The sequence below is a fragment of the Paramisgurnus dabryanus genome, chromosome 6, assembly GCF_030506205.2.
Source record: "Paramisgurnus dabryanus chromosome 6, PD_genome_1.1, whole genome shotgun sequence".
NCBI lineage: Eukaryota > Metazoa > Chordata > Actinopteri > Cypriniformes > Cobitidae > Paramisgurnus > Paramisgurnus dabryanus.
In genome coordinates this window covers 27339391-27367044 of record NC_133342.1, presented here as the reverse complement: position 1 = coordinate 27367044, position 27654 = coordinate 27339391, and the positions used below count along the sequence as shown (strand labels likewise).

At 37.0% G+C, this 27654-nt stretch overlaps 3 protein-coding genes across 3 annotated transcripts in view; all 3 read right to left on the bottom strand.

The window, feature by feature from the left end:
- Positions 1 to 27654, bottom strand: part of cdh12a (cadherin 12a) — a 77653-nt gene that overhangs the window by 34275 nt on the left and 15724 nt on the right. Inside the window, exon 2 of the mRNA XM_065276411.1 lies at positions 270 to 647. Coding sequence (XP_065132483.1) covers positions 270 to 503 — 234 coding nt within the window. The 5' untranslated portion in view covers positions 504 to 647. The remainder of the gene's footprint in view (positions 1 to 269; positions 648 to 27654) is intronic.
- LOC135766909 (uncharacterized) lies at positions 1126 to 8750 on the bottom strand. The gene is made up of 5 exons (XM_065276412.2): positions 8532 to 8750; positions 8302 to 8421; positions 6242 to 6322; positions 6079 to 6135; positions 1126 to 3712 (listed from the first exon to the last, which is right to left on the bottom strand). Exons 1-5 carry the CDS (start codon positions 8707 to 8709, stop codon positions 3480 to 3482), a joined length of 669 nt encoding a protein of 222 aa, XP_065132484.1. The 5' UTR covers positions 8710 to 8750; the 3' UTR covers positions 1126 to 3479.
- On the bottom strand, positions 8711 to 20003 carry LOC135766664 (uncharacterized). Its single transcript, XM_065276013.2, has 7 exons — positions 17908 to 20003; positions 16796 to 16898; positions 15525 to 15644; positions 15349 to 15438; positions 13399 to 13503; positions 8762 to 10515; positions 8711 to 8717 (listed from the first exon to the last, which is right to left on the bottom strand). Exons 1-7 carry the CDS (start codon positions 17919 to 17921, stop codon positions 8711 to 8713), a joined length of 2193 nt encoding a protein of 730 aa, XP_065132085.1. The 5' UTR covers positions 17922 to 20003.

Below are 27654 nucleotides of genomic sequence, written 5' to 3'. Positions count from 1 at the left end.
AGGAATGGGTCACAAATATCCATACTTCATCCTTACTTTCATAGGTTATAAAATATTTTGATGTTTTAGGCATTCCAAAACAGCACACGAACAAAGGCGATACATAAAGGATGAAATGGAATAAAAAGAAGCTGTGGGTAAGGATTGCATTACAAAGAGCTAGCTCAAGTCTTTGAACTCCTCCACAATCTTATTCACTAGCCCCAATATGAAAATATCAATACACCTTTGATTTAAAGCTTTGGCTTTCAGAATCAATAACATCTTACCTTCCCAACATACTGCGGATCAGATCCCATGTATTCTTCTAGGACAAAGAACTGGTTCCACACCCATCCTCTCTTGACTCGGTGAGCTCCCATCATGCCATGTTTCCTATGTGCCATGAGATTCCTGTGGTGCTCCTTGCCCATTCTGCTCTGAGTTGAGGAGTGCAGGGGAGACACAAAGCTTTTGTCTAAGAGGCACCAGAGGAACAGCAGCAGGCAGTTCCCCATGAGCATTGGAACAAGCGTTAGTTGCAAAATCCTTTGATGGACACAGGTGACTTTTATGGAAACAGCAGGGGGATGAATCTAATATGAAGCCCTCCACAGTGCTTTGACTGCACAGAAGAACTAATTTCCATGGAAATTTTGGTTAACCACCTGTAGGAGAAATGAAGTAACAGTGCTTTACATCGGTGAGTTTGCTTTACAACAAGGATTTGTGCAACAGTGCCTAACATCAAGGATTTGTAAGAATGTCTAAATATCATGCTGGCATGCAATAAAAGAAGATGAAGACTTCTCAGTCTAAGACCTCTTCATCTTTGGAGTCTCACTGTACATTCTTGTCTAGGCTACAATATAATCTCCCTTAAAGGGTTTTGCAAATACAGGAAATCCTGAGCAAATTGGCTCACTTGAGTATGTTTAGCACTGGGAGTTCAGAGAAGTGAAAAAATAAAAGATTGCAAAAAAGAGGGAGTTTGGCAAGAGTTGCACAACTGTTGGCAGACATCTAGGAATATGCAGGATGTGCAATGCTCATTTTCAGGCATTAGTGTTGAAAATAAAGTTATATGGCTTAAAATAAAGTCTTTTCAGAGACTTGGTAAAATAAATATTTACACGCACACACACACACACACACACACACATACTTGCTTTTACTACTGGGTGGGGACACATGACATAATGCTGCCTGGTGGGAACCACCCTTTCTGAGGGGTCTACAGACAAGGTAGAAACTGGTCCACACTACATTTACAGTCGTTATAACAGCCATCACTTGTAAATTTGAGCCTGACCCCCAGAAGGCTGACCTGACATTTAACAAACTGCTGGGGACCCAGTCAGGTAGAATTCCCTCCAGGGGACCTATGATGTAATGTTTTGATATGCAAATGAATGACGTCACTGTGTGTGTTAAAAAGGTTAACAATGGGGACCTCACCTCAAGCTTCTTAAATCAGTATCCTGATACAGGTCAACAGGTGCTCCCTGCTAACACTGTAACATTTGCTGAGTTATGCAGCTGTTTGCCAGTAACTTGCTGTAGATTTAAAAGATTGTTATTTACTGGCAACAGTTTTTTCAAAGATAAATTAACATTAAACATTTCTTTAGATTTTGGTGCTTTGAATGCTTTGCATGATGCTGTTATTTTGTGGTTTTATTCTGTAAAGATGTTAATGTTTATTTATCTTTGAAAAAATTGTTTTACAGATACAAATAAGGTGCTTCTTTTTCATGAGTCCAACATCTAGCCATGTAAGAAAACACAACAAAGTGTCAAGTACCAAAAGCCGTCCATGTTAAATCTACATTTCAAGTATTTAAGTATATTATACACAATTGTCCCATATTTTTTCTTTGTGAAGTTGGAAACCCTAGCTACCACTTATCACAAATGTATTGCAAATAGATTAAATTTCAAATAAAATAAATTGCATTCAAATAAATTGTCATTTGGAAAAAAAGTACTTCTTTTATTTATCACACTTAGATATCTCATCGTAAGAATACAAGTGCAAACACAGATGTCTCACTGTACGAATACAAGTGCAAACACAGATATCTCATCGTACGAATACAAGTGCAAACAAAGATCTCATTGCACAAATATAAGTGCAAACACAGAACTAATTGTACTTATACAAGTACAAAAACTTCTCTTAGAAAACACATTGTACAAATAAAAGTGCAAAAAAAAATTATTCGTACAATGAGATTTCTACATTTTTGGACTTTTATTTGTACGATGAGTTTTCTAAGAAAAGTTCTTGTACTTGTATTCGTACGATGAGATTTTGAAGTACAAAAACTTCTCTTAGAAAACTGCAAAAACTTAGAAATCTCATCGTACGAATACAAGTGCAAACATAGATCTCATCGTATGAATATAAGTCCAAACACAGATATCTCATCATACGAATAAGTGTGCAAAATCTTCTCTTAGAAATCTCATCGTACGAATACAAGTACAAAAACTTCTCTTAGAAAACTCAACGTACGAATACAAGTCCAAACACAGATATCTCATCGTACGAATAAGTGTGCAAAAACTTCTCTTAGAAATCTCATCGTACAAATAAAAGTGCAAAAATGTAGAAATCTCATCATACGAATACAAGTACAAAAACTTCTCTTAGAAAACTCAACGTACGAATAAAAGTGCAATCACAGATATCTCATTGTACGAATGCAAGTGCAAACACAGATCTCATCGCACGAATATAAGTGCAAACACAGAACTAATTGTACGAATGCAAGTACAAAAACTTTTCTTTATACGTTGAGTTTTTTAAGAAAAGTTCTTGTACTTGTATTCGTACGATGAGATTTCGAAGTACAAAAACTTCTCTTAGAAAACTGCAAAAACTTAGAAATCTCATCGTACGAATACAAGTGCAAACATAGATCTCATCGTATGAATATAAGTCCAAACACAGATATCTCATCGTACGAATAAGTGTGCAAAAACTTCTCTTAGAAATCTCATCGTACGAATACAAGTACAAAAACTTTTCTTAGAAAACTCAACGTACGAATAAAAGTGCAAACACAGATATCTCATCATACGAATAAGTGTGCAAAAACTTCTCTTAGAAATCTCATCGTACGAATACAAGTACAAAAACTTTTCTTAGAAAACTCAACGTACGAATAAAAGTGCAAACACAGATATCTCATCGTACGAATAAGTGTGCAAAAACTTCTCTTAGAAAACTCATCGTACAAATAAAAGTGCAAAAATTTAGAAATCTCATCGTACGAATACAAGTACAAAAACTTCTCTTAGAAAACTCAACGTACGAATAAAAGTGCAATCACAGATATCTCATCGTACGAATGCAAGTGCAAACACAGATCTCATCGCACGAATATAAGTGCAAACACAGAACTAATTGTACGAATGCAAGTACAAAAACTTTTCTTAGAACTTAAAAGTGCTTGATTTCCCTGAAAAAAAAAGGAATAATCTGACCTGAGACATTACATTTTCTTTCTTTTCTCACACTCTCTCCTGAATGCTGTTATTCGGTTCTTGACATAAAACTTCACTGATTTCCAGGTTCTGTTTTTAAGCAATTCCGGCGCTGACCTGATGCAGTCTTCACACTGTCTTATCCCTGGTAACCTGCCAGATGTGATGCAGTCTAAAAGTTTGTTTTCAACTGCCTTCACCTCCTCTTCTGTCCACTTTCTTTTGGGGCATTTTGACAAACCTAAAAATGAAAATAATTTTACATCAACTTTCAAGAAAGATAATAATTTTACCTCAACTTATAAGAAAGACAATCTTTTGCTTTACTTTAAAAAAACTGAATGTAGAGTACAGTACAGGGGTAATGTACACTAGGACATCGGCAGTCAATACCAAGTAGGGGAGTACCAGACGTTACTATTGAGCAAGGCTTTGAACCGGTTCACAGAACGAAAACGAAAACCAGAAACTTTTAATGTATTGCAAGGAACAGAAACGAAACCAGAAACTTTAAAAATATATATGTTCCGGAACAGAAACGTTTATTGAAAATAGTGGTAACCGGTTAATAACGTAATTTTTTCCGTTCTTTGACAAGATTTCTGTGTAATGACTTGTGGAAGTTCACTTCCGGTCGTTGCCGACTCAGAGAATTGAGAAGCTTGCCACCAGCAAGTACAGTGTTTCTCTCTCGTTGTGTTCAGCGCCTCAGCAGCACACGCTCCTCCCCTGTTGCATGCAGCGCGCCTCTCTCACATAACAGTGAAAAGTATTTTAACTCCGCGTTCCTCCCGCGTGTACTTTCTTTTTTGCATAAACTTCAACGTTCACAGATATTACTGACAGAGAAGATGGCTGATCGAGTTCATCATGAGTGACTTAACAAAAGGTTAGCATTACCACACATACCCATTCTGGTGTGAGTCTGTGTCCAAGATCTCTTCCTACCTATGATGCATATGCACGTGTTCTGTAGTAACAGCAACCGTGTATTCTCTCATATTTCTGTATTTGCATACAATAAAACTACCAATCGTATTTAAAATAAAAAAGCGCTCAAAACGCAACAACACCGATGAGAAGAGCAACATCAGTACAGCCTCAATGTAAATGTATGATGATTTTGCGCGTTTTTAGCAGCAGTTAAAGAGCTGATTTGATTAAACAAGTAGTTACTGGGTCGTGGGACGTTACTAGGTTGTGTTAAGTCACTATTTCATAGACAACAGAACAAATAATCTGTAAAAATAGCATCCAGTTGTGTTAAATGCAATATAATGTGACAGATCACATGGTAAAACACGACGCAATGACGCCACATATATGCTAATCGGCGTGTGACGTCATCACCACCACAGTCTCTAAAAATCCTGTGGGAAACACTAAAGTAGCATAATCAAGCCCAAGTCTCTAATGCTCAATCATAAGAGGTAAATATTGTAGGCTACCAAGTCTCTCAAGATGTTTGTTTTAAAACTAATTAGTGGTGTAACGGATCCATTCCATACAGATCACGACCCACAGTTCAGCTTGCATGTGATTCGCGGATTAATACACAAATTTAAATAGGGTGAAAGTTGATGATTTGCCTATGCCCTTCAAAGATCAGATCTCTTGATGTATAAACTTGAGAGGGAGTTGCTCTACTGTATCTCATACTGTAGTCCAGTGTTTCCCAATCCTGGTCCTCGAGGCACAGAAAGTTTTAGATGTCTCCTTATTTAAAACACCTGATTCAACTTATCAACCTCCTTAAAAAATGGTAAACATGTCTCCCTAACGAGCTGATGAGTTAAATCAGGTATGTTAAATAAGGAAACATCTAAAACTTTCTGGCAGGGGGGCCTCGAGGACCAGGATTGGGAACCACTGCGTGTAGTCCATTAAAATAAGTGGCGAATATAGCACTGAAAAACAACTTAATTTTCACTTCATGTGGAGCGACTGTTTATGCTCCATCTTCTTCCCAAAGCGACATTTGGCATTCGTCCTCCATCTCTGTGTGTGTGCGTGTTTAAGTGCACTCAACGAATGTAGGCATGTCAGAATTACAGTTATGCCGCTTACATAATGTAGCCTTTTTTAATGTTTGATGACAAGATAGAGACTTAAGGAAAATTATGTAGACTAATAATTTAAATTAAATGTCCTTAATGATCAGCCTACTTATTTAGTCCCACAGCTGACATGGAACGTTATTAACCGGTTCGGGAACTTAATTTTTTTGTTCTAACCGGTTCAGGAACGCCAACTTTAGGGTTGAACCGAAAACCGGAAACGTTAAAATACTGTTTGTGTTCGGAACTAACCAATTGGGAAAAAATTCTGGTTCAAAGCCCTGCTATTGAGGCCTATGAGATTAAATTTTTAGTTCTCATTTGTGTGGATAACCAATCACAACAGACTAGGCCATCTTCATTTACAGAGTCCTTTGAAAAATATTGAACAATGTGGTGATATACAATGCATGAGAAAAGTGTTTTTTGACTTTGGATGCATGTAAACCTCTAAAACAAAATTAGGAGCCTTTCAAATACAATAATAGGGGCATTAACTTTAATTAGGCAAGTCAGCAATTAGCAGTGCAGTGCAGTCCTGACTGTTTACCTGAGTTTGAAGTCGTCGCTCTCTCCTTTGCCGACTTGCGGGCAAATGAATTTTCTTCTGAAAGAGAAAACAAACACTTTAAAATTAAGCCGTACTGTAACCAAAAGCTTCAATAATGATGATTTCAGGCAAGTTCATTTCCAGAGCACAGGTTTGACTTTACCTGTAGATGTTGAAGGGGACTGACATTGCTTCTCTTGCTGTGGCATTTCCCTCAAAGACTTGGTGCCAACTGAAGATTCCGCTGAAGGACACAAAAAAGATTTTGACTATTGTAAAAAGTAAACAATTAAATACAGGTTGTACTAGCCAAGACCATTTAGGGATGGACGATTTGACCTAAAATCAAAACCTCGGTTAATTTAACATTGACATAGATTACGATTAATTAACTATTATTTTGCCTCATAGTTCACTGAGAAGGTTTGAACTGTAAATATGCTCAGATAGTAAAGGTGGGATACATTTTTCTATTGAAGGGGAATATTTTTTATTTGAAAAGAATTTTGAGAAAAGAACAAAGTATTAGTTGTTAAGGTTATTTATTGAATTTATTGAAGATTATTGTGTTATATTATTCATATAATTTTTTTATTGCTTATTTGTTGCACTGTTTTATACAGTTATATTCTAAAACTAAAATAACCTTTCAGTTTACAGTGTTAGATTTGTGGCTTGTTTTCTCTCAGGAAAAATAAATAATATTAATGTCTTTCAGATAATAAAAATACTGTAATAAAAGTTCACTGTATGTATTTGTTCATGTTTTATACAGGAATAAGTCTAAAGCACACCATAAATTAATTATATCAATTCATACAGGGCTAGTAGTACGTATAGCTGTATATTATACTGATATGCACACCTAGGTATCGGATCAGTACTCTGTATCGGTCGATGCCCTGAGCCCACATATCTGGAAGAGAAAAATAGTATCGGAACATCCCTAAAGTAAAATCTAACAATGGCCTACTAAGAAAGACCAAAGCAAGGGCACTGTCGTAGTCAAGCAGAGAGATAACCATGGGAAGTTCCAATGGCTGTGGCCTGAGTTGGCTGGTATATTGACGTGGTCAGAGAAGGACAACTGGTCAGTCAGTCATGACACCCAGGTTTCTTGCAACAGATTTGAATTCAGGTCACCATTCTGAGAGAGGAATTCATAGACCTGTTTGAAAACCAATCTTTTGATAGCCTCAGATAATGGGAAATGGGAATAGTGAAACTAGATGATATTTCTCAACTTCAGCAGGACTAAGGGAAAGGGACTGGGTTTTTTCCGAGCAGGGGAGTTACCAAAGCCAGTTTGAACACGGTAGGAAATGTTCCAAAAGCTATTGAAATATAGAAGTGTGATTGCTGATACAATGATAAATGTTATGGCTTAGGTGATGGGTAGTAAGAATGGGGTCCAGCAGACAAGCAGTAGTATGGCCAAGTCAATGAGCGAATGATCAAAGTGATACGCAGTTGATGGGGAAGAAAAGTTGTCCCAGAGTAGCTTTAAGAACTGCTTACTAATGGGTGCCACTTTTTTCAGTCAAGAAAGAAGCAAACAGATCAACTGAGAGGTCAGTGGTTTTGGTACATCATTGTAGAAAGCCATTTTTTCAGCACTAATGCTGGATGAGAAGCAAGGTAGGAGTGAAGGGTTTAAGTTTTCTGACATGTTCTCTCTGCAGCTCCAAGATCAGTATGCAACTTTAAGATTATATTATTCATTCATGGGTGAGGTTGGTTTGAGGGAGCAGGTTTGGTGGAGAGAGGACACAGCCTGTCCAGACATAAGCTTAGTGTAGGGCAGAGAGATTGTGTGGCATCATTAACCTTTAGTGAGGAAAATGTTCAATAGGTAGAGTGGAGGTGACCAGTGAAAAGTGGGTGGAAGGCAGGTTGCAGTAGAAAAACCAGTAGTGAAGGAACAGAGGACTGTTCCAGGAGGCACACAATGAACTGAATGAAACCATGTTCAGAGGCGTAACCATCAGTGACCATTAGGCATTCTAGGGGCACAGCTTGAGTGAGAATGAGATCAAGTTCCTTACCTGCTTTGTAACGGCTGCAAACCTGTTTTAGGTCAAATGAGCATATCAGGGACAGCCACAGAGATTTTTATAATACAAGAGCAAAATCTAAATCTTTATTCTTAAACCCAACCAAAGCAAACACATAATAGGTTACTTGTTAATGCAGGAATTTACATAAAATCACAGAGGACCATACCTATAGATGTTGAAGAGGACCGACGTCGTTTTTTTGGCTGTGGCATCTCACCCTCACTTTCTTCATCCTCAGTTTCAGAAACATCAGTTTCAGAAACATCAGTCTCTACATTCACTTTCTCTGCAAAAAATTATACAAAAACATTTGTTTTAATGCACCGTATAAAGTTGCACAAAAGAGATGTTACTGAACAATACAGAAATTTTGCTCTTGTACATATGTGTTATTACCATTAGGATCAAGGTTAATTTCATCAAGGTTTTTCCCCTTGAATTCTGATACCCTTCCCTGTTCAAGGGCCATCAGCACCTTGCTGATCTTTGCTAGTTGTAACGTCCCTTCAGGCAGTCGGTAAAAGTTTCTATGAACTCTTATATCATGTCCCATAAAATCTGCCAATTGGTCCATATCAGTATCTCTCAGATTAAGCACTGTAGAAAGTGTTGCAATGTGTTTCCACAGCTTTGTGGTTTTTAGAGTCTTTGGACGTTCAGCTCCACACTGGTAGGCAACCTTCCTGATGCAATCCGTGCCTTTGTAGTATGATGTCTCAGTCATGGGTTTTGCGAAAAAAAAAAGATTTTCATCATGTACACCACATGCTTGACGATTCTTTACAAGTAGCTCCATGGAGTCCAGCATACTTGGGGTCAGGAGTATTGGCACCTTTCTGTCTCGCTTGCCTCTAATTTCAACACGTTGGAAATGCTGACAGAGCTTCTGCTCAACTTTAGATAAAGCAACCGCGACATCAGAATGCAAAACAGATGTGTTTCGGAGAAGATATGAATTCAACTTCATTTTCGAAACTTCTCCTGCTCTCCTGCGATTAAACACCATTACATCACACAGAGTCACTTGAGCAAGATTTGACCAGTTCTTTTGACTTTTCTCAAGTTTTAGCTTTTCTTGGTACAGTTTAGTTTGCTTGCTGAGATGGATGTGCATTTTCTTAACATCCTCAGTAAAAGGAAGAAGCTCTGGAGTGTTCCATTTTGCTTCATTAAGTGTCTTCAAGGCTGAGGCTGACACCAATTCATTCCATTTTGTGGTATACATTTTCTTAAACATTTTTACCTTTTGGACAATGTTTTCATCTCCTGCAATCATTGCTTCACATTCTGCAATATCTGCCATTTTTTTTAGGTTGTGCCCCAGTTTTAACGCCAAAGACGGAATTGCAAAGACCTCATCTTCTTCTCGGTATCCCGCTGTATCTTTAACGGCCTTAATAACATCATAGAAGTTTTTGGGTATGAAAAAGTCTTTAATACTCTGCAGTTTTCCAACTTTTCTAGCAGATACCAACAGCCTTCCAGCCTCACGCATTTTAGTTCTGATGTATTCATGCTTGGTTTTGTCGTTCCCCATTTTGTTGCACAAGTGTTCTCCAAACTTGATGATGCATGCATCACTTTTAACCACGTGCGTTACTTCATCTTGCTTCATGTCACTGATCAGTTTCCATAATTTTTTTGTTACTCCTTCAGGAACAGGCTCTGCATAAGCACAGAGTGCTTGAACTCTGGATCTACCTGGTTTTGTGACCTGGCACTTCTTGGCTAGGTTACACCTTGACATATGCCTCCAAAGTGCTTTTCGCCTGAACAGCCCTTGGCAATTCAAACAGTGCAAGTAGTCCTTAAAATTCACGTATTTAGCAGTGGATTGTTGACGTGGCACCAACACTCCTTTGCCAGCTTTTAGAACATTTGTGTTGTGTACACGGTTCCCTTTATTCCTCAAAAGATCCAAATTAATCTTCCTTTCTTTAGACCCCTTTGGATAAGAAAGAGCTTTTGCTACATCGACCTCATTTTTATGAACTTGGGCCAAGTGTCTTGCCATTTTGCAGAATGGTTTGTAACAATAAAAGCAATAATGCTTTTTGTTGTACATTCTTTGGCCATATGCAGTCTTTTTCAGTTTCATTACAGAAACCTCACTACTGCAGTCATTATCTGAATGAGTCATTGTCTCCTTAACTTCAAGTGGGGAACATTCCTTGTCTGCATTCATGGAAGATGAGGAAGAATCAACATTGTCACCTAATGGCACATTGGTAGATGAGGGACTGGACAAAGGCTGTGGAAGGCTGTCTTCAGATTCTTCACAACTGCTCTCTGATTCAGGCACATACTCGTCTTCACTGTTGTCAATGCTGCTAATTGAGTCATCTGAAGTGGAACTGATCCCTAATGATTTCTTGGTAAGCTGTAAATAAATAACATAGTTTAAGTTTAAAATAATTAAACTGGATCTCTGTATGTAGAGTCCATTGTGAGTTCAGAGTTTATTTATATAATTCAAATAAAAGCAGCCTATAAAATTTACAATAAAACAGTTTGTACCTTCATTTTTTTACAAACCTAGGGCCCCATACAATGCAATGCTAGTGTTTTTTGCTGGTTTCAGACAAAGTTATCATTTTCACGTCCAGCGCCACAGTGTTTAAATAGAACAATAGAAATCTCTTGCGCCCATGGATGTGCTGGTCTGAAAACGAGGTGTGTTCAGGCACATTGTTGGTGCATTGTTATTTTGATAAAACTAAAATAGGCTACACCATTGACCAACTAAAACCTGGTCTAAAGTCAATGGCGCAATATTGACTTTGTTATTTAACGAGTGGGTTAGTAATATTCATAAACGAGACGAAAACACGGATTTTCTTTTGCTGTGGCGCACGGCGACACTTTGGTAACACTTAGCTTAGCTCAGTTCATTCAATGGTACCAAACAGAGATGAAGTTAGAAATGACAAACACATCAACGTTTTCCCTATTTAAAACGAGTAGTTATACAACCTTCTAGTGCTTCGACTTGGCGCAGTAAAACTCTCGCTCTCCTTATGAAAGGGAGAAGGGGAGCAAATTTTTCAGGCGTGACTTTTTACTGCGCCAAGTCGAAGTACTCCCAAAAAAGCTATTCCGCCATACGTTATAGTTATCCTTTTTAACCCGCTTAAAAAAGCACAAGGTTTTATTTTGTGCCACCATACTAGGTTGTATAACTACTCGTTTTAAATAGGGAAAACGTTGATGTGTTTGGTCATTTCTAACTTCATCTCTGTTTGGTACCAGTGAATGGAATGAACTGGGCTAAGCTAAGTGCTATCAAAGTGTCACCGCACGCAACAGCAATTAAGTGCACGCACTAAGATGATAGAGGGATGTATCAACTCTTCTTAGATAAGGTAATAACATAGTTTAATAAGACAAAAAGATGGAGTATCCCTTTAATGATAAATATGTGTGTGAAACCTAGAAATGCAATGATGCCATAGCCACAAGTCTAAAGTTGTAAAGATGTTTCATGTTTGAGGTCATTCTTGCAAGGGTTTTCGGAAGAATAGTGCCTTTTCTAAGTGCCAGTCAGCCCAAACATAGAAGTCTTTTGTTTACATGCATACACGTTCGTTCTTATTACTTATCCTTATGTTAGCATATAAAATGCAGTTTCCACACCAGGAAATAAAAGGTCACACAAAGATCTTTGGATTCGTTATCTAATTGGCTACACATACTGTCTATCAATATTTTCCATGAAGTCATTGGAGGAACAAGCGAGTCAGATGACATCACAATATTTGACAGCGCTGTTTGGATATTATGTATTATACTCCCACCTACTTTGTAAAACAAAGTTTGAACGCAGGTTTAAACGCGAGTGTAAGCTTATATACAGTGTTACGATGTAAATAGTCCTCAGATTGGATATTATATTCTATTACAAGACGTTCATGCGAAATCTGATGTAAACAATAGACAATAAATCTATATTTCACGAATTATACGCATTTGTGGACAAAAATGGTAATTGGATGTAGTCTATAAGATGGTTTTAAAGAGTAATTCACACATCTGAAACAGACTGGATTCAATTCGCGATCGTTATACCAACACAAAGGTAAGAAGTCCCGTTTATATTTTGCATGTTGTCATCTGGATTTCTGTCACAAAATACTACATTTACGATGCTAGAGCATCTGTATCTCAAAACAGAGACCATACACTGATGCTAAACCCGTAGACCTTTTAAACGATGTATAGTTATGTTAATATTATTAATGTTTGTAGACAGTAGGCTATATAGATATTTTTAGCAGCGTTAAAAAAAACTGACATCATCCCGCCCCCGAGCTAGTGCGCGTCGAGAGGTTAAGGGAATGGGAGATGAGACTCTCATTGGTTTATTGAACATTACGCCCAAAACACACCCATTACTCATTAAGGGAATAGGAACAATCCTTTTAGACTGTGTGCCAGGCGTATAACCATTTTTTCCCATTGTTAAACTAGCAAAAGTGGATTCCGACACGCCTTAAGTGCACTTGTGCCATGCCCTTTAGACCATGTGTTTAGATAGTTAAAATAGAGCCCTATAGTTATAAACACAAAGCTCGTCTGGAAGGAAAATGGGAAGGAGTTCCTCTTTAACATTGCGCACAAGCAGATCAGTTTACTCACTAGAAAAGCATTTACGAACACTTGAAGGCGTATGGTGGGCGGAGCTAAAGAGTTACGAGTATGCGCAGCATTTGGAAACTAATCTTACACTGTGACGTCGATGGAAACAAACTTAAAAACTATTTTTTAAATAACCATGGCTTACAGTCAGATGCAGCCTTACTTATTTGATCCAGAATCGGATACCGATTCAGTAATTGATCAACAGGAACAACAGCAGCAACAATGGCAGCAGGACGTCTCTATCTAATCGTTGTTTGTTTATCCGCTATTTTAAGCAACGTAAATCTCGATGTGTTTGCATCCACTGTTGTCTCAACAAAGGGAAAACTAAATAATATTTTCTTCTCCTTACATCCAAAGACACACTTCTTTTGTCGAACTATCTTGATAAAACAAAGTTGTTGCGTGCTGTGCAGTGATACCGGTGACTTCTACTTGACTGACCAATACTACTGCACATTACATAATAAATGTGTTACATTTATTATTTGTTGAGGAATTATATATAAAAATGTATTAGACTTTTTGACTAATCAATAGTTGCAGCTCTGAATACAACAGATACTGTAGACTAAATGTAGACTTAAGATAAAATGATCAGCACACACGAGTGTGGGAAACTTACAAATACACTGTCAGTCCTCTTTAGGTCTGGGACATCACAGGCTCCTGGTGATACAGAAGAACTGGGCAACTCTAGGATTTCTGTATCTGCATCACTGTCTGTGTCCTGGACAAAGAGATAAATATAATCAAATGTATTTTTATCCAGCAATGTTCCATCTCTGACTAAGTTTTCACCTAGCAAATACTGGATAAGAGCAGTGTAGAAATTAACAACACCAACGTAACAAAGCTAATGTTTAAAATTTAGCACATATCAAGCAATGTTTTTTTATATATAATATATATATATATATATAAATTAAACTTAAAGTGATTGAGCTTACTGAATCGCATGCTACTGTCAAAGGGACTTTTCACACCTAGTCACTTCATGAGTTTTCTCTAGGGATGCTCCGATCAGGATTTTTGTCTCCTAAAAGTACTGAAAATATGAGCAAAGGGTTGTAAAAATGCTCGCGCTACGTAAAAAATGTCTTTAATTGCAGCCGCATTCAGGATCCTTTTGATGACAAAAGTAAACAGAAAGATCGGTTTATGAGATCGGCAGATTTAGCAAGCACCGATCGAGTCATTTAATGCCATTATTGGCCGATAACGATCGGCGGCCGATCGATCGGAGCATCCCTAGTTTTCTCTGATCGGATAGCTATCTGATTTGTTCAAACTCTTCCATTTACATTTGGCCTCATAAATGCGTCTTGGCAAAATGGATAACAATCTGATCTTCTACTAAAAAACGCAAAAACACTATTTATTACTCCTAATAAATAGATTGCGCTTTACAGAGCAGCAAAAGTTTTAATTCTTGGTTTAATATCGAGTTTGTTTAAAATGTAGAAACCTAAAGGCAACTGTTCAGATGTAAGAGCCACAAAAGCTGATATTAGTCACGTAAGGATATTTATATATGTAAAATGACTACAAAGAAAAATAAAATCCTGCACAAATAAATACACGTGGATGAGACAAAATCCACTCGGGCCTCAAAATCCTCTCCCAAATGTATCTCCTACAAATGAATGCAACATTATCATCTACATGATCCTCAAGGACATGACATCTTAAAGCCAATTTATACTTTTGCGTCGGGGTTACGCCGTAGGGTACGCCAGACGCTACGCACGTAAGCAACGCCGTCATGAGCATTTATACTTCTGCGTTTGTGTTGCTCTGCAGTTACACCACCGAAATGCGTAGGAGGAAACACAATGCATTCACGCCGACCAATCACAGATCTTGCGGTCCGCGTCGTTTCGACGTGTAGTTACATTTTTGAGGAGGTGCACGTCAGGTTCTGCGAAAACTACGGCGACAGGGTTCGCGTCTATGCGTATGTTACGGCGTACCTATAACGCGCACCTAACGCAAAAGTATAAATTGGCCTTTAGACATACACAGTCTTTGCACCGAAGTACATGAAATTGGCTATACAAGTCATTGCTATTTAATGTTTTAATTTTGAGGTTGACTTTTTTGTACTAAATATATAAAATATATTAAAATGACTTGCACTGGCAATTTCATTGTAAATTAAAAACAACAAAAAATTAACAGTACATTAATTGGGCACAGTTTTAAGTACACTGAGTAAACTAACAAGATATACAAACTCCCCTACTGCTAAATTGGGGAAGGAGACCACAAGAAACTCTGAGTACAAGTTACTTCTTCTGAAACAGGCTTACCCCGCTGTCTCTGGTTTAACAAACCTCCCGTTTTGAAATGGAAAACTCAAAGAGTTTCCCTCATTTCAGGGTTAAAATACTTAGTTTTCACCACCTTTCTGAAACGGGCTCCCAGTCTTTTTATGATTGGATAGCTATCCAACCAGAGAAAACGCATGAATTGACCAGATGTTAATATCCTCATAAAGCCAAACCAAATTGATGTGTGTTTTATGGTGCATGTCGGCTATGTTGTCTCTGGCGACATTATGACAAATACTCACCGCAGATTTCTTTGTAGACAGTGACTTTTTGCCAAACGGCTTGGTAACATCTGAAGGTATTGAACTGTCCATATTTCCCTTTGAATCCAGCTGATCAGATTGACAGAAAGTGTCATAAATTATTGCCTTTTTAAACACACCTATTACCTTTGTATTTTTAAAACACACAAATTTACCAAGGATCGTTTTCTACACATCAACTTTAAGTCAAGTATGTCCTGCTGGAGGGGAGATGGGACCTGGTCATCTGGGTCCTGGTGAGGCATGATGGTGCCAACACTTGATGTTTCCATTGCCTGAAATAAGTTCATTTAATTTATAACTGCAGTCAAAAAAAAAATTTTCTTTCACTTTACTTTGCAGCCTCACTTGCTTTAAAAAGTAAATAGGGGATGCAATATTTGATTTTATATGAATATTTAAAGTGCCCATATTATGAAAAACTCACTTTTTCTGGGTTTTGGGGTGTTATTTTGTGTCTCTGGTGCTTCCACACACATACAAACTTGGAAAAAAATCCATCCATGCTGTTTTGAGTGAGATACAGGTTTCTGAATGTCCTCTGCCTTGAGTCTCAGATTGCACAAGTTCAAACTCAGCTCCGAAGTGACGTAACTAGCCGTTTCGTCAAATTCCGTTTACTAATAGTGCTTTGCCAAACTAAAAGTGTTTTGCCAAACTAACCGTGACCGGGCCTTACTGACCTGGCTTTTCTGACGAGGCTAACGTACCCCCAAGTCTCTTCTTTACGGTCCGGACCTCCCGCTAGCTTCTAGCAATTAGCACGCGGTCCACAAGCAGTATATATCCCCCGCCGGGTCTAAATTTCTGTCATTTGCAAAAATAATGCGTTTGAAAATGTTTTATAACGGGAATATGTTAGCATTGTCCAGGGAAAACGAGTGTATTGTTGAGACTGATACATCATAATTTACTCTGGAATCATTATGTGTCATGAGTTTCTTCTCCTGTAATGTACTTTTTAGTGATACTTTTTTGCTTGATTTGTCTGTTGGCAACATAAACCGTTAATATTAATATATAAAAATAATAACACAGTATTGTACTGCTCACAATATCACTGAGCACGCACACATGACCTTAGTAGTGGGCCGTGATCAAAGGAGCAGCAGCTCATAAATATGTAATGACCACCTCAAAACGGCACAATCTGAAATGCACTGAAACAGAGGCTACTAGAGATGGGTAACAATCTTTTCCTACAAGCTATTACAAGCAAACAACTTTTGAAACATGCTTTATGGAACTCATACACCTATTTAACTTGTGGAAAAGCAGTCATAATATGGGCACTTTAATTTTCTGTCTTGGCAAATATGTAGGTTTTGTACATATGTTCACATAATCATAAAAACTAAATGTTTTACATAAACAAAACATGCAACGATTAAGGCTACTTCAATTTGCATGCATGAAAAAAAATCACCTTTTCTCTAGCTGATTGTCTCCTGGCACATTCACCATGATGCTTTCTCAGTCTTGTGATGCGACGTTCAAACCTGCTGATCCTTTTGTTGACTTTATTTGGGCTGTTTAAAATAAAATCAACATCTTTACACATGTACAGTTATGTACAATACAGTTACAACTACAAAACTCTTGTTTACATGTATGCACAGACCAACCGTGACCAACCATAAACATAACATATTTTTGCCACTAAACTGCACTGCATGCATCACAATGTTATTATTATTATTATTTTCTACTTTGGCACATAACTGCTGGCTATTATTTTCAGCAGGAATATCAAAACAAAGGTGAGAAGTCCTGTTATTTAGCATGTTGTTATCCGCAATTCTGTCTCAAAATACTGTATTTATGATCCTATAACATCTGAATATCTCAACAGAGACCATTTACTGAAGCGATACACTTAGACATTTTAAACAATGTATTTTTGCTAATATTATAAACGTTTGTAACGTAGTCTATATGGTAAACAGTGTAAAAACGGTGACGCAGACGAATTAACATTAGTCCACATCAAGAAGTTTTTAACTAAAATAACCATCTCTAGTTTAAAGTTTTCAATTATGAACAATAGACTCACACAACACTTGAAATATTTATGATTATTTTCCATGCGCTATGACATAATAGGCTTGTTCGACTTCCTACGGTGCCGCTAGAACTGACAGGCGGATGACGTTAAAGTGCCACGAGAGCGAGACGAAATTACACTTCGTATGATTTCTCAAATCGTTCTCGCGGTACTTTGACGTCATCCGGCTGTCGGTTCTTGCAGCGCCGCATGAAGTCGAACAAGCCTAATGTTGACAATCAGAACACACGTGACGTTCGGTTATTGATTTAAAACAAGCATATAATTAAGAGTTAACATAAATCAATTTCATATTTATGTGAAGACGATTTACATTCGTTAAACTATCATTCTATCTATCATTATAATGAGCACGCTTGCCAACACGCTTGCTAATTGCTAATTACCTAAAGCTTTAATTTAATCTGTTTAATTGATCTACCTCATCATATTACTACTATAAAATTTACCATGGTTTCGATAACATTTCTTACCTTTTTTTGTCCATGATGCTCCCATCAAAAAGAAATATTCCGGGGAGATGTTTCGTCTTTCCAAGTTCTGATCAAAATTAAACTAAAATGGAGGTCGCACCTGCGTGACTGCATGAGAGTGAATGGGGGAGGGGTGCTGTTGTCATCCCCTATTGGCTATCGCAGGGGGTGGGGTGGTTGTGATGGGGACTTGATATGTCAGGTGAACACACAGTTCAGGAAATTTCCATTAGGCTTATAAGCCCTTCTGATATTATCAGAGGTTTTGAAAAAAAAAAATGAAATATTGACTTATTTTTTAGATTTAATTACATTTTGCATCTTTATAAATCAAAATTAAAAATGAACAGATTAATGTAAAAAAGTCAATTTAAAGTTATCTTTTGTCTAATTGTTTCTCCCACACATTACTCTCAAACCATGATAATACTTTATTTTAAAACTGAAATGGGCATAGAGTGCTGCAGGGATGATGTATTTTTGCAGGCTATTTGAATGTGAACTACTCTTAAAATAAAGAAAATGCTTAATGCATCAAGACCATGATATTGAAAGACTAATCTGTAACATTATTAATAAAGCAGCCTTCTATATTGACAAACAGATCAGGCCTAATATGATGCATTGTGCTTAACACACTTAATGTGCCAATTAATGCATTAAGACTGGCATTTAAAGATTCAGTATAGTCTAGCCTACACCTTGTTAATAAAGCATACTATACAGACATGCCTATGCAGGCATTTAAGCCTACATTAAGCCATGTAAAGCGTTTTAGAATGAAAACCAGATGGATAACAACACTTGACATATCACACCATGTCATTATTTATTTAACAAAAATAAACCAAGGGAAAAAAGACATGAGACAAGTTATGACACTGTTAAAAGATGAATTAAGAGTCTGACAGTAGTATTCAGGCTCTGCTAATCAAATGCCTGTGATTAAGGATTGCCAGGGGAAATCCTCTACTGGAAAAAAACTTGACAGCATGGCTAACGTTTGCAAAGCTGCATGTGAACAAACACCTCACAACAAATGCAACACATGCTTGTTCACCCTGCTGAAAAAAACAGAATCAAACCAGCATGGACCAGCATGGGAATTATGCTGGTCTATGCTGGTTTAGCTGGTGGTCACCAGCATACCAGCACCAAAACACAACATATGCTGGTATGCTAATGCTGGTTTAGCTGGTGCTAATGCTGGTTTAATGCTGGTTTAGCTGGTGCTAATGCTGGTGCTGGTTGGATGCTGGTTTAGCTGGTGTTCACTAGCAAACCAGCACCAAAACACAACATAGGCTATGCTGGTCTTGCTGGTATGCTGTTTTTGTCAGCAGGGCAATAAACCCTTTTCCAGCTCACGTGATCAAATAGCCTGCGCGTGCATTTTGGCGACGAAAGTGGTATTGTTCCCCATTGGTTCTAACGTGTTAGCAACTCAGAAAGTTTATCAAAATGGTTTCCCAGCATCAAAATGTCTGGTTGTTGCGTTTGGTTGCACTAATATAATAACTAATATAGGCTACGTATATATGTATCTGGCCACTTTATATTTGGCCATCTGCTAACATCTTCTATCCACTCCACTATAGTATACGGATCAGGTAGCTGTGTTAAAAAAGTTGATAAGTCAATGTTTTAAAATAACTTTCTCTGTCTGTGTTGCTTCAGTGCTGATTCTTGCCATACTTCCGTTGCCAAAATGTGCGCGCATACGTTGCCACGTCATCATTGTGTACAAACAGTAAAAGGGTCTATAGGCACATGACCTGGGCACCTCACAGTGATTGAGTCGACCATGTGCTCTGCACATTTTGTATATCTCTTTTATTTGACAGACAGTTCAGTTCATGGAGATCTCTTCTAATTAGCTGATGATTTGAATCAGGTGTGTTTAATAAGGGAGACATAAAAAATGTGCAGAGCAGTGGGCTTCCAGGAATAACGTTAAGAACCACTGGTATGACCATTTTGCAAGATGTAAACAACACAGGGTCAGAAGCACTTTCTGTTTCAGTTTTTTTAACACTACATAAACGTTGGGATAAAATACAACCAACAGAACATATAGAACTGAATTAAAAAAGTTAAAAATCATCTTTAAAATGTTTTTTATATGTGAAATAAAGAAAACAGTTACAAACTGAAACAGGAAGTGTTTCTGGACCAGTGTTGTTTACATCTTGGAAAATGGTCTATATTAAACCATCCTAGAGTCCAATGTGAGGACATCCATTTGACAGCTTAAGCTTAGCCACAACTGGGTCATGCAACAGGATAATGATACAAGCACAGAATCATATCTACAACAAAATGTCGGAAAAGAAAATAATAAAGTGGTTGCAACAGTCCAGTCATTGTCCAGACCTCATCCTGACTGAAATCATGTGCATAAACAAAAGCTCCACCAACCTCAATGAACTGGACATTGCAATGTTGTAAAGAAGAACCAAAACCTCCAAACAATGTGAGAGACTGATACAGTCATACAGAAAATTATTACTTAAAGGGATAGTTCAGCCAAAAATGAAAATTCTGTCATCATTTACTCACTCTCATGTTGTTATAAACCTGTATAAATGTGTTTGTTCTCATGAACACAAAGGAAGATTTTATGAGGAATGTTTGTAATCAAACTGTTTGTGAGCCTTGTTCATTTCTATAGTAGGACAAATAATACTATGGAAATGATTGGACTCACAAACAGTTTGATTACAAACATTCCTCATAATATCTTCCTTTGTGTTCATGAGAACAAACACATTTATACAGGTTTATAACAACATGAGAGTGATTAAATGATGACAGAATTTTCATTTTTGGCTGAACTATCTTTAAGCAGCTAAGAAGACGTTACCAGCATTAGCACCAGCTAAATCAGCACCAAACCAGCATTAGCATCAGCATTCCATGCTGGTCATACCAGCAAGACACAGCATATGTTGTGTTTTGGTACTAATTCCCATGCTGGTCCATGCTGGTTTGATGCTGGATTTTTCAGCAGGGTTTCCTTGCATATTCTTATTTATGTGACACCCAGTCGGGCCAGTGGTTCAGATTTTCACTTGCCCTGCCAAAATTCTTACTGGCCCCAATAAAAAAATCTGTGTCACATATTTCAAAAGAATAATTCAAAAATAATTAATATACATATACAACAGACACGTTCCAACGAAAAAAAGGCTCCCAACTTTTCTGCTTTACCTGTAAACTGACAGCAAATTGTGCAAAATATTGCATTGTTTCTTTTGTCGGGTTTTACCCAAGTAGATGTCTGCTTCAAAGATGTTAAATAATATACATTGATGAAAATATATTTTAGTGACTGAGGGTGAAGCACTGGTTCGATCGGGCAAGTGACAATACTTTTTACTGTCCCGAACGCCTCTCATGCTTGCCCCGGGCCACCGGGCAGTCCTTTATGTTGAGCCCTGCCTTGTTTAACAACATCAAAGACAAAAAACCAGTGGCTTCTCTTCCGAGGGGCGCAAATTCAAAATATGTGTTCAGAATGTGTTACATGTGTTGCTTGTCATTCCGAAATATGTGTTCGTTTTGTCATGTGAACCTATGTGCATCATGCGTCTTGTCAAAATATGTCCCTTCTGCACATGCGTCGAGACGCTCACGTTCACACAATTCTCACAAGACACTAACTTAACCCCTGCTGAAAAAAACAGCATCAAACCAGCATGGACCAGCAAGGGATTTATGCTGGTCTATGCTGGTTTAGCTGGTGGTCACAGCATACCAGCACCAAAACACAACATATGCTGGTATGACCAGCATGGGATGCTGGTGCTAATGCTGGTTTAGCTGGTGCTAATGCTGGTAGTGATGCTGGTTTGATGCTGGTTTAGCTGGTGTTCACTAGCAAACCAGCACCAAAACACAACATATGCTGGTATGCTGGTTTTTTAGCAGGGACAGTAAACTTTGATTATATATTAAGCGAGTATCTGGCAAACGCGAGCGTCTCTTTTATCATAAACCCTTTAGACCCTTTTTTATAACTTCCGGTCTCTGTTTGTTTAATGGTCTGACTAGTGTTTAAACTGAACTCTGGAACAATTACCTCATGGAAAATTACAAATGTTTTAGTTTCCTAAAGATAAGGGGAGATGACCCTTATCATTGATCACCGCTATGTGAAGAGCATTTTGGCAGCCAATCTGTAATCAACCATGTTTTTATTTATGGTTACGTGTAGTAAAGATTTTTTTGGTGTATTGATTACTATAATCAAAACTATGCTATGGTTTAACTACAGTAACCATATATTTTCTTTTGTTTTTAAGTGTAGTAAAACCATGGTTACATTTCCTAAAGGAGACATTATATACATTAATTTTAAACAGTAACATTAGCTCAATGTAGTTTTTGATACGCTTTAGCTCTGCTATATGAACTGAGGTAATCTATTTGTTGTGTATTTTGCTTGTTATCAGAAATAATCTACTCTAAAAGGTCACTGATGTTATTGATTCTTTGTAGAAGTTTACTGGAAGTTACGTTGGTTCCACAAAAGTCATTTGTTTATGTTGTTACTGCAGTTCTTACAGTATTTTTCAAGTTGTATTCTTCAAATACAATGGCATAATGTTGTAAAGATGCCTTCACACGACATCAACACCTCCGTGCAGCTGTGGTTGTACAGTAAATTATCATTGGTTGTATTCAAACTGAACAATATACTGTTCTACCGAATATCTAGCAGTAAGTGTATCGACATAAAAACAGTGTTTAAACTCATTGTTTACTTCATTAAATTTCTCTCCAGGGAAAAGTCAGTATGCATGGGTCAGAGGTTTTTTATAAATCACACATTTTGAATAGGAAGAAGTGTAAACCTCTTTCAGGGCAAGTTTTGTGCATATGCAATGATTATAAATTAGGCCAAAGACTATTTTTACTACACCCTGATACACAACACCATAGAATTTAATAGGATGTATTTACTTTTTCACACAACTGTATGTTGGGTTAGGCTATTTTCAATTTGAACATATAGTCTATAGCAACTTATAAACTTGGACAATTTCAAAAGTCACTGTCATTTAGAAGTTGTCTTTATTCATAAAATAAAAGCAATAGGATGGGGAAAAATAATTCAAAAAATTAGAAAGAAAACTAGATAGGGTAAAAGTTTGTTAACAAACTTTATGTTGGCTATATAAGAGACCAGAACCAGGAAATAAATATAAAATCCACGGAACCATCTGTTTTACTAATTAGGTTTCTTAAACATATTAGTTTTTGTTTATATTACTTTTTATATTATTTTTAAGTAATGTGTTAAATGTCTACTTTGTTCATAGACAGACTGGCAGACAGACAGACAGACTGACCCAGGTCTGAAATCAGAGATGATAAAGATCCCAGAAGAGACACCAAATATATTACATTTGGATATATTTAAACATATCAGAACATATAGCAGAAAATAGATAAATGATTAAGGAAATCAATTACGTGTAAAAAAAAATTATAATATGTAAAGAATAATTCATAAAAATAAATAATATGAATAAAGACATCATCATAAACATTGACCATTTTGGATTTAATGTTAAAAAATTTTACTGTCTCTTTAAATCTGTCTGAAACGATTTTGTAATAAAAAAACCACACACACTTGTTCCAGTATTGACCACAGGGGGCGCACTCTGATACACAGTTTATACACACACACAATATTGTTTCTGTGAAACCGACCCCATGAGAACCTAAGGGAATTTTCAGGGAAACACTGCCAGACATGTTAAAGTGGCCATTTCTATTCATTTCAATGGGTGTGCCGGTGGGGACCTTGAATCAGGTCCCCACCGTTCAGGAGGTCCCCACGGGTTTGGTGTGCAAACAGGTCCAAGTCCACATCGGGATATAAAAACAAGTACACACACACACACACACACACACACACACACACACACACACACACACACACACACACACACACACACACATAGTTTCCATGTTTTGTGGGGATATACCATAGACGTAATGCATTTATACTGTACAAACTGTATATTCTATTCCCTTCCCCTAACCATCACAGAACACTTTCTGCAACTTCAGATTTTCAATAAATATTATTCTCTTTGATTTATAAGCTTGTTTCCTCAAGTGGACCTCAAAATGTTCCCACAAGGTCACAAAAATACTGGTATTCCTATCTTTGTGGGGACAATTGGTAATTTGATAATTACCAGGTACACACTCTCTCTCTCTCTCTCTCTCTCTCTCTCTCTCTCTCTCTCTCTCTCTCTCTCTCTCTCTCTCTCTAGTGTTTCACTCAGGAACAAACAAATTGTTGTAATGAACCACATTTGATATAGAATTACCAATGCATGAGCAAATACTATTTCAACTGTATATCCCTGATTCCAGAACAACAAGCAATATTTTGTGTACTTTACTAGTTTAATTCAAAATTAAACATTTGCTTTTTGTAACAAATCATATTGATTTTTTTATTATAATTATCTAAATAAAGTAGGAGGTAACCCTGACCCTAACCTAGCCCTAAACTTGTGCAGTTTCTGTGTTGTATCGTATCACTAACTGATTAATAACTGCCAGTAGCCAAAGTTTTACATTTTGATCACTGCTAATTTTCAGATTTTTTTTTTTACATTTTGTTGAAAATTTCTTGAACAGGTTATTTAATGGAAATGTATTAACCATTACATTTGGGTTGATCTGTGTCACTCGTCATGTTCACAACTGATGCAGACTGATAAACACATACTGCCAGTTTGGTCTGATCTAGAATTGCATAACATGTTTGTAAATTGTTAAATAATCTGGAAACTCTAAAACTAAATATTTGAGGCAGAACTGTTTAGGATTGACCCCTATAAAATAAAGAGGTCTGTGTTTTCAAAAGAATCATTTTGACCCTATAAATGAGCCACAGTGCCTTAGTAATATATTTTGTAGTGCAACATAGTAAAAACTTTGCAATATTTAATTGACATATACTTTACAAAGGGATTATACCACTGTTGAATGCTTTATTCTGATTGGCTGAGAAATGTTCCATGGGTGTTGATTATTTTTCAGCACAACTTGTCAAATGTCTTAAAAATAGGCACCAGAGCAATGTTGGTGGTAACTGTGGTATAAGCAGAATAATGGACTCCGGTCCTTTGAATTATTTGAAAAAAATCCATACCCATGGTGTAACCGCTTCGCGTCATGCCACATTACCACCTTTGGTGTGCATTATTTTCTTAAAATTCAATGGCCTGTCGTCAATTCTCTTTACATTAAATATCTTTTTACACCTTTAAATTGACAATATATTAGTGTAGTAGTAACAATAAAACAGTCAGTTTAATTATCCTAATGAAAAAAAACTTGCTTTAAAACACAAAAATTGAATTTAGATGACATTTTTAATTCATTGTAAACATTTGCCAAATCTAACATGTTTCTGAACAATCCAATAGAAACAAATAAACTATGCTTTACATTGAAGTGGTTGCTGCAACATGTAAAAATCCATTTAGATAAAGAGGACAGGAGAACAAACAGGACAAGTCCGACATTAATTGCTGGACACAGACCACCACACATAGCCCATGATTGCAGGGCAAATCACTGGAGACCTGTTATACGCTCTACTATAGTGACATTATGTTTGGCAGGACATTGCGTCTCTGCAGCAATATTCTCTATGGAGAAACCTCAGCATTTGTCTAAACACTTAACAAGCTCAAAGATTTCAAGTGCAGTGTACTTAAAAGTGCAGCCAGTCTTTCCAAAGGTTATATCACACTATGCTCTCATTATTTTAGATTTTTTTAATGTTTTTCTTTTTGACTGTTTTTAGTGTGTCATGTTCAAACTGTATATTGGCTGACATAATGTAGCATGATGTGAGTCAACTTTTAATCTTTGGGTCTCCTGCTGGATAAAGATGTTGCTGAATTAACATGGGATTTTCTAGCATGCATCAGCCAGCAGATCCCTGAACTCCAATCCTGTTAGACAGCAAAAAAGTGCTGTAAGTTAAAGCTAGCACTGGAAAGACAGAAAGGCAGACAGAGAGGATGTTTAAGAGAAACCACACGCACACACACACACACGCACGCACGCACACACACACACACACACACACACACACACAGACATTGAAAGCCTCATAATGACTGAATGGTACATGACATTAACTGTCTAACCTTCATGCAAACTGTGTCATTTACTTAAATCTTAAATCTTAAAACTTCACTCAACAATGTAAAGTTATGATGAATCCCAGTGTGATTAAAAAGGATTCAGAATACCAGTCAAGTTAACTCCATAAAGCTCATCCAGTTCAAAGCCTATCGAGCTTAGACACAGGGATTAAAGTACAGAAAGAATACACTGTATTAGCATACAGTTTGAGCTTTACAACTTGAGTATTTTTTTCTTTTTTCTAGGAAGGGAAACACTTAAAAAGATAAAAATATATTTTTGTTTAAAAGCTAATTTAAAGGAACTGGTCTCTCTGCGAAGAGTAAAACCCTTCCGGCTCATTTGTACCATGACGAACACACTCTTTGTATACCTGCCCTTATATATTATTTGCATATGATCTTTGAGAGAGGAAGATTGACCTTGGAACTCAACAGTAATAGACATTAGTCAGGGTAGATTATGGAATACAGTATTTCATTTAATCATGCTTGAGGGACAAAAGTACAATCTGTTCAATGTATTGTACATTTAGGCATCAACTATTTAGATATGTCAATATAGGAAGAATGATTTAGACGATTTTAACATGTCTTCTCACAAATTTTACAGTTTTTTTCGATTGCTAAACGACAGTGGGCACAACTGGAGTCACATGTGCAAAACTCTAACTACAGTCTGCACAGCAGCAGTTCATGTGGACCAAACTCTAGTTCGTTTTTCATTGCTTGAACACAGTTTTCAAAACTTTACACACTTATCCCATGACTTTAACCACAACCTGCACAACACTGTGGATTTACAGCACTTTGTTCAAATGCTAACACACTGCTGTCAAAACTGTGAATCACACATTCAAAACACAATTGATTTCAGCCTTGTGCCTTTCAAACACTGCTGATTGCAATTTCATATAAATATAAATTCCAATTTCATATATATATTTCATTTATATATAATATTACCTTTCATGTACTTTAAGTTTCTACCTTTTTTCTCATTACTGTAATTCCGTAAATTACTACAGACAACTGAAGCAAACTGCTAATTTTCATTTACCCTAAAAAATTATGATGTTCTAAAAAAAATATTGTGATAAATCAATAAATAAATCATTCTTTAAAGAAAACATTACTTGGTGTGACATCACTGAAATTGTTAAAACTGTAAAGATATAAAGTTAGTATTTTGTGTATTGGTGTTTGATGTTAGTGTTTTTCCTCTCAGTGTGTTGTGAGTGACAGTGTGTGTTATCTCAGTGAGGGTTGTGTTTAGTGTTTGGCTGCACGGAGCTGTTTTGAGCCATATGTTAAGAGTTGTGCTCAGGTGACTTTGGTAGTGCAGACTGTAGTTAGAGTTTTGCACATGTAGCTCCAGTTGTGCCCACTGTCGTTTAGCAATCGAAAAAAACTGTAAATGGAGAACCTGTGCCTGCAAAACTTTGGAAATTTCTGCAAAAACACCTGTCATTCACAAAGCTTTACATATCCCCAGATAGACACATCAGATATCGCTATATTTTTACACATCTAAATCCTTCTTGCAGAGTTCCCTGTG